At 35.1% G+C, this 12,965-nt stretch overlaps 1 protein-coding gene across 1 annotated transcript; it reads left to right on the top strand.

Annotated features, from left to right (window-relative positions):
* The first annotated feature begins 43 nt into the window (after positions 1–43).
* Positions 44–10,887, top strand: LOC125663488 (cilia- and flagella-associated protein 251-like). Its single transcript, XM_048895764.2, has 22 exons — positions 44–804; positions 1,459–1,605; positions 2,464–2,567; positions 2,809–2,917; positions 3,239–3,397; positions 3,598–3,766; positions 4,018–4,108; positions 4,256–4,324; positions 4,455–4,523; positions 4,618–4,803; positions 5,077–5,136; positions 5,248–5,327; positions 5,601–5,740; positions 6,234–6,404; positions 6,896–7,122; positions 7,318–7,459; positions 8,553–8,644; positions 8,875–9,003; positions 9,449–9,554; positions 9,721–9,811; positions 9,919–10,053; positions 10,461–10,887. The coding sequence occupies exons 1-22, from the start codon at positions 193–195 to the stop codon at positions 10,676–10,678; spliced, it is 3,306 nt and encodes a 1,101-aa protein (XP_048751721.2). The 5' UTR covers positions 44–192; the 3' UTR covers positions 10,679–10,887.
* The last annotated feature ends 2,078 nt before the right edge of the window (positions 10,888–12,965 follow it).

Genomic DNA, 12,965 nt, shown 5'->3' with positions numbered 1-12,965 from the left:
TATAAGAAAAAATGTCGTAACATTAGAACGACCAATTTCTGTTAAAAGCGCATGCGCACTGAATATAAACAGTGTTGCTAAGGCAGAGAACTGCATTAGCATTGCCGTTTAAATGCATTGTACTCTTAATATACCACACGAATTATTTGAAGTAAACATAAACAGGATTATTATACAATTTGGATAGTCACAATGGCAGACGAAGAAGGGAAGAAGAGTCCGGTTCAAGATGAAGCTGCTGATAAAGCGCCATCTCCAGAACAAAAGGCCCCATCTCCAGTGGAAGAGCAGAAAGCGCCATCTCCAGTTGAAGAACAGAAAGAGAATGAACCTGAACCGAAAGAGGAAGATACAACTGAATCCAAACCTGAAGAAGACACAGCGAATAAAGAAGTGACAGAAGAGTCAAAGCAGAATGAAGCTGAAAATACAAAAGAAACTGAAGAGCCCAAAGCACAAGAAGAAACTGAACCAGCACAAGAGGAAAAGGAAGATCAGGTATCTGATCCAGCCAAAGCTACAGAACCAGACAGTAAGGAAGAGGAACAAACACCAGCTGTGGAAGTGGCGTCCGAGAGAAGATCACCAGAGGGCGGCCCTGAAACAGGACCAGACAGTGAGAAACAAACAGTTGATACAGAGCCGCCATCAGTTAAGGTGCCTTCACCTCCACCCAACACAGACACAGCACCAGGGATAGATACACCAGCAGTTATACCAGATGCACCAAAGATTCCATCTCCTGAAAAATCAGAGGTCACTGGTGCTGGGGGTCTAGAGGGAACAATGTCAACCACTGCTCTGGTATGCTTTAAAAATAAATCACAAATGAATATGTAATATGAAAACTTACTAGATAATATGTTGATTGAGCTACTGTTAGAGCGAACACAGCCACATATGCATACAAGTGGATCCAGAAATTTTCACTATGGAAGTGGGTAGTACATTTCTAAGGGGTCCAATTGAAACTATAGACTAACTTGGTAGTGCATATACAAAGAGGCAAATATTTTTATTTTCTACCTACCCATAGGTGTTAGGTTTGGCTAATCATAGGTGGTAGGTTTGGACCCTATATCCCCCCACCCCCTCCCCCCTTTATATGCGTGCCTGGCATAGCCACAGAATAGGATAAATAAAAACCATAGTAAATAAATTTGTATCTATTTGACCCTGTCTCCTTTTTTTCATTGTTGTTATATATGGAATTATTTTATCTACTTTCAAATCCATTCACAAGCCTAGATTTATTAATCAAGTTGATCGCGTTCAGCTTTTGTCATTAGACCTCACAGTACAAGCCAGTGCTTTGTGATGGCTCGCTGCACTCGCTATAATGTTGAAGAAATAATGTTAGCATTTTCTATTCTTTCTTTTTTTCCAGTTGAATATTATAAGATTGATGTTAATTTTTTATTCCTGTCTTTGATTAAAGGAAGTTTCTTGTATTTTCAGAATGTTATTTGGTCATTTGGACTCAACAGAAATATTCCAGTTTTAAATCTCACAGACCATTCAAGAAAACTTATTATGTATGCATGTGCACATGTTGGAGTGCTTTATGATTTTGAAAACAATAGACAACACATTTTACAAGGACATGTGAGTATTATATTAGTAAATTGGTGAACAATTTTTTGTATATAGTATTATATTTGCCACTAACATTTTCTCTATTACATAAAACATTAAGGCTGTATAGCTTTGATAAATGTACCTTGTCACAATACAATAAAACTCAATACCAGGCTGTCTATTAAATATGTCACCTATTTAATCTCTGTCATAGTGAATGATGTGTCCAAGTTCTTAGCCTTTACTGATCGAACTCCCAGTCTCTCGACATACACAGTATTTACTTGTATGGTGCAAAACGATTTGTTAATAGGCAGTGTGGAGGACAAATGTACATCATAAGTTTCTTATGTACACAGTTTTTAAAATGGTACACAAACCAAGTAAGCTTTGTAATGAATATTCATGGAGTAAATAAACACATGCAATGCTTAAATTATATCATATTATTTTGATACACTTTATACATGTATATCATATCTAGGATATTACTTGCCTACGTTTAAATCTTTATATAGATGCTTAATGCTTTTCATATTTTTTATCATCTTCCGGTATTATTTTTTACCATCCTCCTCACTGACTGTAGATGCAATCTGTTCCACTTACTCAGACATTCAGAGTAACGCTAAATGCACCTCCTACACAAAGGGCGCTAATATCTCAAAACTTGCATATTCCAATGTATACCCTTTTTTATCCCCATTTTGTTTCCCCCCTCCTCTTTTACAGTGTACAATCTGATAACCTGCCCAATCACAGTACAATTGTCAGATTAGACAGGTTTCATTGTACATGCAGGTATAAGATATTTTAGTACATAGATGACCTCCAATGATTGTGTAATGTCAATTAAGGTTTAATTGAAATGCATGCATTATGTAGATAAACCCTTTGACCTGTACGTGTGTCAGTGAGGACAAGAGATGGTTGGCCACTGGTGACAAAGGACCGGACTCAACAGTGATTATATGGGACACATACACAGGGTAGATAATACAGGAATTCTTTAGTTCAAGTTTGTTTTACATATGTTATAATTCCTCAAACTGTATAAACTTGTCCAGTTTTAAATTTGCCTTTCAAGAATTATTCAGAAATAAATCAATGGTAAAAATGTCCATGTATACAGCTTTTTGATGGAATTAATCATAGCAGTGTAAACATTGTTGTGTATTTTTACACAATCTAATACATGTATCTTGTAACATGATATTTTGATAATTTCAGAGTTCCCGTTCAAACAATATTTGATACCAGTCCAAATGGTGGTGTTGTTGCTATGGCAATGACTTCAGATGCACGATATCTTGCAACACTAAGTGCAGGACCAACACAGGTGATGAGAAATTTTGAGAAATTGATAAAATTACTCTATACAAAAATAGAATACTGTAAGCACGGAAATTAATGCATGGTGCTAATTTACTCTAACTATGTGAGAAAAGAACTTTTAATGTAAATATTCTCCTGTAGTATATCATTTGCCTTGTTTCATATTTTGTTGAAGAATCATGATAGTTACATTCTGACATTGCAGAAATAATAACCATGCATAAAACTTATCTTATGTCATGTAGATTAACCAGGCATGAAATTTTGCACATTTACAGTAGATCCTATTTGGACTTTTCTATAGCACTGATTATTAATATTGTAGGTTTTGTCTATTTGGAACTGGACAGTGGATGGTGATACTCCTCTGTGTACTGCAGAATTAAAAGCCAGCTATGGAGTACAGACATTCATTCATTTCAATCCAGAAGACGTTCATTTCCTTGTGTCAAATAGTGATTCTCAAGTTATTTTCTATCAATGGGTAAGTTCTGCAGATGAATTACTGTTGTGGGGAAAAAAGAATAAGTTATATCTGTGTCCCACGAATGTTTTCTTTATTTTCTCCTGAACTTTTAAAACCTGCATAAGAGTGATGGTGGTGGGGGTGGGGGGATATGTACCATTACATGTTAGGAATGTGAATTTGGTGGGTGTATATTTAATGTAACACTGTTTACTTAGAATGACAACCACATGGAATATTTTGCCCCTCCGCTGACAGACCAAGACTTCAACAAACCTGTGGGTCGTTACAGTCAGGCCATCTTCCAGAGAAACAGTACCAGGGTGCTGACCTCAACCTCTATTGGGAATCTAGTTGTGTGGGACACCAACAAACCACTCACAAAATGTAGGTTAATTACAGTGGTCTTAATCACCTAAATAAAACAGCAGTTGCTGTATACAGGGAAATTTTTGTCCCCATTTTATTTTTTCCCTCGTCAGTGGGTGAATCTAAGACTGTACGAAACTGTTTTCTCTATCTCTATTTTAACACAATTCACTGTGGCAAATTTAAAAAAAGGGTGAAATTACATTGTTGTGTATTTATGATTATATCATTAATATTTTTAAAATATTCTGTTAATTTTTATTTTTCAGTACAAAATTCCCAACCCACTGCAGACAAAAAAGCTTTAAAGATCATCAGACTTCAGGAGAGAGGAATCAACGTACTGACCACAACAGAGAAGTATGAACATAAAAAATTATCAGTAAACTATTACACTGTGAAACGTGTTAAATCAGGAGCATCAATGTATGGTCAGTTATTTTTAGAATATATCAACTGAATTAATCAAAGTTCTATGTTTATCTGATTACTTTCTCTGTTTTGTAGTTTCATTGTTGTTGGAGATATGGCTGGCCATGTCAAGTTCTTTGATCAGAGTTTGAAGCTTGTCCATTGGTAAGTACAGTCTGTTTTTCACAGGAAACTTTCACACAATATACCGTTATGTACAAAAAAAAAAATATTTATGAAACCAACACGATATATGACTTTTCAAGTTGATAAATATTCTTACATATTTTGCCAGGTATCAAGATTTCCATTTGGGACCTGTGACTTCAATTAGTTTTGCATTTTATCCTGATTTTGAACCCATGTAAGTATGAGTTCAATATGTTGCAAAATTTATGATCATCTAGAATCAATTTTGGAAAAGGGATTATGAACAAATATCTTGGTTAATTATTCAGAGCACAAGAAGGAACAAATTATCCACCTGATGCAACAATAGAAGCAAGGAAATTTGTTATCAAAGACTTTGTTGTGGGTAGCAGCATTGCCATATTTGGAAGTGTTACAGCAGATGGGACAAAGGTGAAGGTCATTCACAGAGAGCATGATGCTGCAATCCATGCTCTTGCTTCACATCCATCCCTGTAAGTATTCATCGAGACCAAAGTATTTTCCCGTTAATTGGTTTTGATATGGGCATATACCATATATTCCAAATTTGAATGAAAAATATGAAGAAAAAATTTTTGGCTTGAACTTGTCAGATCTACATTCAAAATAACAAGATGGGAGAGTTAGACAAAACTTTTATGCAAAAAGTCCCATGAAGCTGATCTCTGTATGATTTCAATAGAGTTGTCTTCCTTTAAATTCATTCAATGTTTTATAAAGACTTGATTGTTTATATGTTTTACCAGGCCCTATGTAGTGATTGGAAGTTACTCTGGACTTCTGAAAATCTGGGATTATGAAAAGAAGTATGTTTTACATTTTTATTCATTGTTCTAGACAGACTCATTCTTCACAACAACGTGATTTATATAAGTTTACCAATGCAATGATTACGATGAATTCAAAATCTTTTGTAGACAAGTAATGGTCACTAGACAGTTTGAGAAGAACAGCATGATCAGATGTTGTGCTTATGATCCAAAAGGAGCATATATAGGTAAATCTAATATCTATATGGATATTTCCTATGGAAAATATGGACTTAATATTCCATTTCTTTAGGAAATGCTACTGTAATTTTATTAAGTCAGTTTAACTTCTTTTCATGGTATAATTATGGAATACATATTTCTAAATACAATCTAATCAAAATTAGATGTTAGATTCGTTCACATACTTGGATGCGAGCAGATCTAACATCCAATTTTAATTAGATTATTTTAGAGAGTAAATAAATTAAAGGAAGAATATATGTTGGTTTTTATTTCAGCTGTTGGCTTTGTGAATGGATCAGTTAGGGTGTTAGACTCCATAACATTAGAAGACCAGATAGCAGAGCCTTTCAGATACGCTCGATATGGAATCTCACACATAGCATTCTCTCACAATTCACAGTACCTAGCCACAGCTGTAAGTACTGGAGAGAGAGAGAGAGAGAGAGAGAGAGAGAGAGAGAGAGAGAGAGAGAGAGAGAGAGAAAATTAATGATCAGACCATTCCAAGGCATTATATCGAAGATGAATAGGGTGGGTTCATTTAAGAAAATTCTCTGTATGGAATCAAACAGAAATAACAAAGCCGAGCTATGGTGTAGGTTCATGTCTTTTCATTATACTGATTTTAATGTATCAAAAGGAGATATCTTTCAGATTCTTTGTTTTTGGGAAACACAAAAACAGCAATGTTGTACCCACACAATGAATCCAAAGTTTATGAGATTCTTATTTCACTAAAAGCAAAATGTTTAAGGCAAATGTCACTGTCTGTGTTGAAGTCTTTGTCATTTATAGAAAACATGCAAACAATCATATATAAATCAACTGTGATTTATCAATGTGCATTTTATACATTCATTAAATTCAGGTCTTTATTTTTCCCTAATTCTTGTCTATTTATTTCACAGGATGGAGAGTTCACGATAAGTGTATTTAAGAGACAACACCTCCGGGATGAGCCCTATGGCTACCTTGGTAGATACCGGGCCCACTACAAAGACATACAGGACATTATCTTTGGGGTCCACCTGGACTCTAACCAGCCCCGCCTCCTGTCCCTTGGAAAGGACAGAGTTCTGGTAAGGCTGTAACTCTCCACCCCGATGCTACTTTTGGACACGCTCATCCCCCACCCTGAAATTTTTTTGGACTATATGACGTTGCATCTGTTTTTGGTTTATCGTACTATGTGTTCGGTCTTTTCAGTTGTGTGTAAAATATAAATACTGATTTTCATTTGGAAAAGATGGAATTGATTATCTGCATTTTGTTAACATGAAATGCATTTTTAAGATGACTGTTACATATGTAAATGGTGGCAACAAGGGAATGAGACAGTGAATCAAAAGATGGCATCAGGAATTAACGGACATAAAACTATTGGGAGGGGGAAGTTAAGGACCAAAATATGAACACTATGTAAAACATGTAAATTAAGGGTTATCACGGATAGAAGTCTTTGGTGTGTTGTCTCTGTTATATTCCTGTGCCTGTACTCCCTGTTCTATAGCTTATTGTTTGGTGTAGTAATGATTGAAGTGAACTTAATAATACCCAATTCTTATTCTAGGTGGAATATGATTTGGAAAACAGTACAAAAGACAACTTGAAGATAACCAGTTCAGACCGGATAGAACAGAGTGCTGTACCCCAATGTCTGACCTGGTACCCACCAATCACAAAAGAACACTTCATTGTCACAGCCAATGACCAATACAAGTTCAAGTTATACAATGCGACGACTAAAATGTGCAGGAAAACTTTACTGGGACCAACTTATGGATCTCCTATCAAAAAGTGAGATTTCAAGGGGAACAACTCTTGTTGAACCACTGATAAATAATAACTGCTTATAAATAGTTTGATACTTAGCTACCAATTAGTAACAATTTCTTGTACTATAGATATTATGCCATTGAAATGCAAGCAAGTTAAGTGACCAAATATAATGATACTCTATATGATATTCTTACTGGGTTTTTTCTCGCACAGAATTGCTGTGGTGCCAACCAAAGATCCGATCAAAGATAAGCGATTCCTGGCGTACATTACCGATGACAAGATAGGACTTCACATCCTTCCTCTGTGTGGCAATCCACATGATGCCATGGCTCTCATTGGTCACCCCGCAGGGGTAAATACAAATACTTACCAATAAAAAGATTGCAATGTATAGCAGGGGTCGAAATTAACGTTTTCTACCACAGGCTAATTTTAGCCTGTGGGTAAAAAATCTACAGGCTAAAATGAAAAATTACAAGCTAAAATAAAAATAATGATGCAGTGTTCTTTTTTGATATGCTTTTTTAAATCAATGATTTTCCCCATCATTACTGAGCCTGGAGGGTCAACAGGCATCGTTTGGACAAGACACTAAGTTACATAAGTCATATGGTGCAATATTTAGGTCTCTTGACCATCGCACCTATAATCCACAAACTGTTTACCGTAGACCTGTCTAGATCCAAAGTCTTCCAATTTCACGTCACATCAGGGTTGTCACTAGCGATTTTTCAAAGCGAATCCCGGACTCATGGTTTATAAGCAGCATGATCACGAGTCCCATGAACTTTTTTGATAATCGTCTATGCGGTGAGCAGTGCACTCATGTCATCACTACAACCCGACCTCAATATGACAATAAATTATTGTAGATAGGATATTCTGATAAAAATGACCAACGGAAGACTTGATAAAACATAAACTCTGATTTTTTTGATAAATGAATAACAAGAAATTCATACTTGGAATTCAATTCAATCACACCTATAAGTGAACAGGACTCGTGGCACATGTCTATCTTTTCATCACAATGCGATGTCCGACCTCTAAAGCATTTGTTTGACTCCGAGTTTCTTAAAAAATCATAAAAGAAAAATCCGGATAGAAAAGATTGTTGAAATCCGTCGTTCCTGTAAGCGTTTGTATGATTCTGAGGGCAAGTTTAATAAAAGCAAATAGCTCATCCTTGTATAAAACGGATATGATACGATCATGGTTTGTAAATCACCACTCGCTAAGATTTTCGAGTGTCCACTATTTTTACTCGCTATTTTTCAATTGTACTCGCATTTTGCGAGTATTTCTCGCTAATTTCGAGCCCTGGTATAGGGATTTATTTATAGGTCACCTATAAAAGCAAACTAACCAATTGTCACTAGCCTTTTTGATTTAAACAATTTGTTACATCGAGGAACTTTTAATAGATAAGATTTTGTTCTCTTCAGGTATCTAACCTAGTCTGCAGTTATGATGGAAAATACCTGTTTTCTGCAGGCGGAACAGATGCATCTGTTCACATGTGGGAAATCAATACAAAGCAAGTGTTGTTTATTTTTCCTTACAAAACTGTATCATACATATAGTAACTGTTTTGGAAAAAAAGTTCTATTTGTCAGTTTTAACTAAGAGAATTGCTGATTTGATGAAGTAGTGATGAAGATATCTATAAATAATTTCCACCTTCTCAATTGAGAGATACTCTTGTTACTTTGAATATGATATACCTGTACTTTTTATTTTATAGTTATGTTTTTCTTTCTCTGACAGTGCGTTGGAGGCCCAGAGTAAGTTGGGAGGTGAGGATTTGATCCCATTTTACGGTCTGTTAGATGGGGGTCGCGAGGGAGAGCTGTTTGCAGAACTGGAGGATTACTTCTACTATGCACAAATCAGAAGGTGAAGATTTATAATACTGCTCTGTGTTCACAGTATATTCCATTACAAATTTACAATGTTTCTCCTTGTTCACAGTATTTCATTATGATGTTTCTCCATGTTCACAGTATTTCATTATGATGTTTCTCCATGTTCACAGTATTTCATTATGATGTTTCTCCTTGTTCACAGTATTTCTTTATGATGTTTCTCCATGTTCACAGTATTTCATTATGATGTTTCTCCATGTTCACAGTATTTCATTATGATGTTTCTCCATGTTCACAGTATTTCATTATGATGTTTCTCCATGTTCACAGTATTTCATTATGATGTCCCTCTTTGATCACGATATTCTATTATGATGCCCATCCGTGTTCACATTATGATGTATACTATCCCCTAAATTTGTTCAATTTACTGTCCCCATCATCTGAATTGAAATGCAGTGTGTGTTTTATTGCAGCCAAGGAGTGGATGCTATGGAAAGGAGGGAATTGTCAATAAAGATCCCCCTCAGTGAGGTTCCTTATGTAATGAGGGCCATGGGTTTCTATCCCTCAGAGCAAGAGGTCAGTTCTAAAATATATATGTACTAGATAAAAACTTTGTACTGGACTAAAACAGGTTTAGAATCAAAAATTGGAAATCCATGAATAAACAGACAATAGGTTATGAAATGTATTGTGTTTCTCAGACAATATTTGAAGAAATTAATCCTTATGTTTGTATTTCCAGATTGAGGATATGTTAAATGAAGTCAAGTTCAGTCGCTATGTGGAGACAGGGCAATATGTTGAGGATATTGAACTTGGAGACTTCATAAAATGTAACCCAATATTTCATCTTCTCAGTATTCAGCTCTTAAAAGTTTTGAAAGCATAATGTAATTGAAAATTTTACAAAGGTATTATGATATGTGTACGATTTTTTCAGTGTATGTCAATCATCGACCAGCTTTTGGATTAGACCCACAAAAACTTGTGCATGCTTTCAATACGCTGGGCATACCCTCATCTCAAGGTAATGTAATTGAGAGAGGGTATCTATTGGATCTCCTGCAGACCAAAGGTAAATATTGCTTTACATCTCCTAGTACATAACATTCATATGGGAATCTGTAAATCAAAAGACAGTCATTGATAATTAATTGTTCCAGTAACAAGAAATGTATGAATATATCTTTATTGTTAATTTTTCCAAATCTTTTGAATTATACTGTAAATTCCTAAATATACACCAGGAATTTATTATTGCATAATTTCGAGAGAAACATCACTTGCGAAAAAATATTTCTCACTTTATTTTTATATTGCTAAAATACATGCAAAAACACTTGATCAACAGAGCACTCGCGAATTTATTTTTTTGCGATTTGATGTCCATGAGTCATTTCACAATAATAAGTACTCATGTAAAATAAGGAATCTACAGTATTTCATCATGAATGCACAAATTGACAAACTTGTTCCATGCAGGTGAGCACATGACCGAGTATGAATTAGCGGAGTACCTGACGACCCTGCTTGGATTCAATGCAGAGGGAGGTAGCAGCGAGCTTCAAGAATTTGACTCTTCCACTGCTGGTGACATTATCGATCAAAACCTCCCGGTAAATGTTACCGAGGAAATGTTTGCCAGTGAAATTCTAGGATTTCCTATGTACAGGGATACTTTAGCTCAGCAGTCATCATGAAAGCTGGGTAAAAAGTGACAGTTATTCCTACTGTGATTTGTTCTGGTTATGAATATGTAAATATTGAACAATAATTTGAAATACACAACAGATGGCTGTGATAGTCTCACAATTTAAAAAAAGAATTTTATTGACATTGTTTTGTATCGATTATACACAACAACAGCTTATTGTTGTATGATATTTTTCATAAAATATTTAAAACATGATTTAAATGTTTTTACTTATAAAATCAATTTGAATTATTTCTTGGAAGTGAGCAATGTATTTTACTCACTTGTTCATAATATATAACAACAATCCGAACAGTCTGAAGTAGGTTATGTTTGTTGCATAAGTCGTGTTTGGGGAAAAAGCTTTGTAAGGAAAAACCATTAGATACCAATATTGGACACAAAAGTTGCTTATGACCTGAAAGTAAGTAAAGTACAATGGGAGAAAAATACTCTCCAGAAGTATATCTTGTGTAACAGAGAATATTGCACATGTGTGCTGACTACCGATATGATTTCTTCAGATCCAAAGCTGTTGCATGATCCAGAGGGGAAAATATCAAGGTCTCTGGGGGATAGGTTGTTTTTTTACCAAACTATGTCTTAACAGAGAAAACATTAGATGTCAGTAACATGGCACAAAGGGGCTATTGGTAATTTGCAAAATGGAATGGAACCGATTGTGGGGTACCCTAAAGGGGAATCCATTGTAAAAAGCAGTTGGTTGTAAAATAGAATACCGGACTTTAAAGTTCTAGTTATATACATAATTGTGTCCACTGATGTGGGCCTACGAAAAGAAGAGGGTTGTAAAATAAAATACCAGGCTTTAAAGTTTTATTTATTTTTTATATACAATTGTGTTCAATCATGTGAGCTTTTCTTCTGCATTGATATTTGCAGTTGATGTATAAACTAAGTTTAATTTTTGATTTGCATTTATTACTGATATAAAATGGACATTTTTGCGCTAGTTCCGTTCCATTCCGCTAAATACTAATATCCATGTGGATATTGGTACCTTAGGGTACCCCACAATTGGTTCTGTTCTGTTTCGCAAAGTACCAATAGCCCACAAAGGTTGCAGATTTAAGGTTGTGTCATATTTTTAGCCCAAGGTCACTAGGATAAAACATATCCTTGTGACAACTGTATTTAGAAAAATAAAATCCTCACGATTGGTGCAGTGCTTTTGACTTAAGAGTGGGATTAAGACTAGTTTATTTGGTAAGAGTCAGCAAGGTTTTTTTCTTCATCTGAATCATCTCTTGGGCAGAGAAACTTAAAATCCACAACACAATACCTAGTTCCTCCTGTTCTTATATTGCGTCTTTAATCAAAAGGCAAGCCAAGTCACCATGAGAAATTAATGTTTATTTGTGTCACAAACACCAAATTTGCATGTATTAAAGAAATACATTGAGGGTATGAACTACGCTTCAAACCTGCCTACTTCATGAAACGCATTAGTGCTTCGATCATGTTTAAAAGTATCCAGGCATACTCTCGTGTACATGTATTTTCAAAAATGAAATTCAGTTTTTTAATTAACATTTTATTTTCATTTCTATCAGAATTCCCAGCTGTTAAAATAGATGTACTTTACTTTACATGCATCAAGATTCATATGTGCATTGTTCACAGCTGCAGGTCAAGCTGGTTAAAATCAAATCTTTGATCTGCTCCGTTACTGTTATGTCGCTACACAATCTGATTAAAATCAGATCTTTGATCCGCTCCGTTACTGTTATGTCGCTACACAATCTGATTAAAATCAGATCTTTGATCCGCTCCGTTACTGTTATGTCGCTACACAATCTGATTAAAATCAGATCTTTGATCCGCTCCGTTACTGTTATGTCGCTACACAATCTGATTTAAATTAGATCTTTGATCCGCTCCGTTGTGTAGTGACATAACAATAATGGAGCGGATCAAAGATCTGATTTTAATCAGATTGACCTGCAGTGCTTTCATAAGGAAATGGCTATCATTACAATTTGTAAAGATAATTGGAAGTGTAAATATTAAGACAATGGTTGCTTATGCTACAAGTGCATGTCATGATCAGGGTCTGTTAGGAAATGTGTAAAATTTAATCAAAAACTTTGTCAATCTTAATTAAAATCAGACTTCTTACATCTGCACCATATACTCTATGTAAGAAGTATACAGCACAGATTAAAAAGTCTGATTTTGATTAGATTGCTACTTTGTAATTCAGAGGTTGTAGTCCATACATAGCATAATTACTTCTTCTGATCAGGTGGGTCACGATTCTCAGATATTCAGAA

This window comes from Ostrea edulis, chromosome 1 (genome assembly GCF_947568905.1).
Source record: "Ostrea edulis chromosome 1, xbOstEdul1.1, whole genome shotgun sequence".
In the NCBI taxonomy this organism is placed as follows: domain Eukaryota; kingdom Metazoa; phylum Mollusca; class Bivalvia; order Ostreida; family Ostreidae; genus Ostrea; species Ostrea edulis.
Note: the sequence above shows the minus strand (reverse complement) of the source record. Positions and strands in the feature narration are given on the sequence as shown.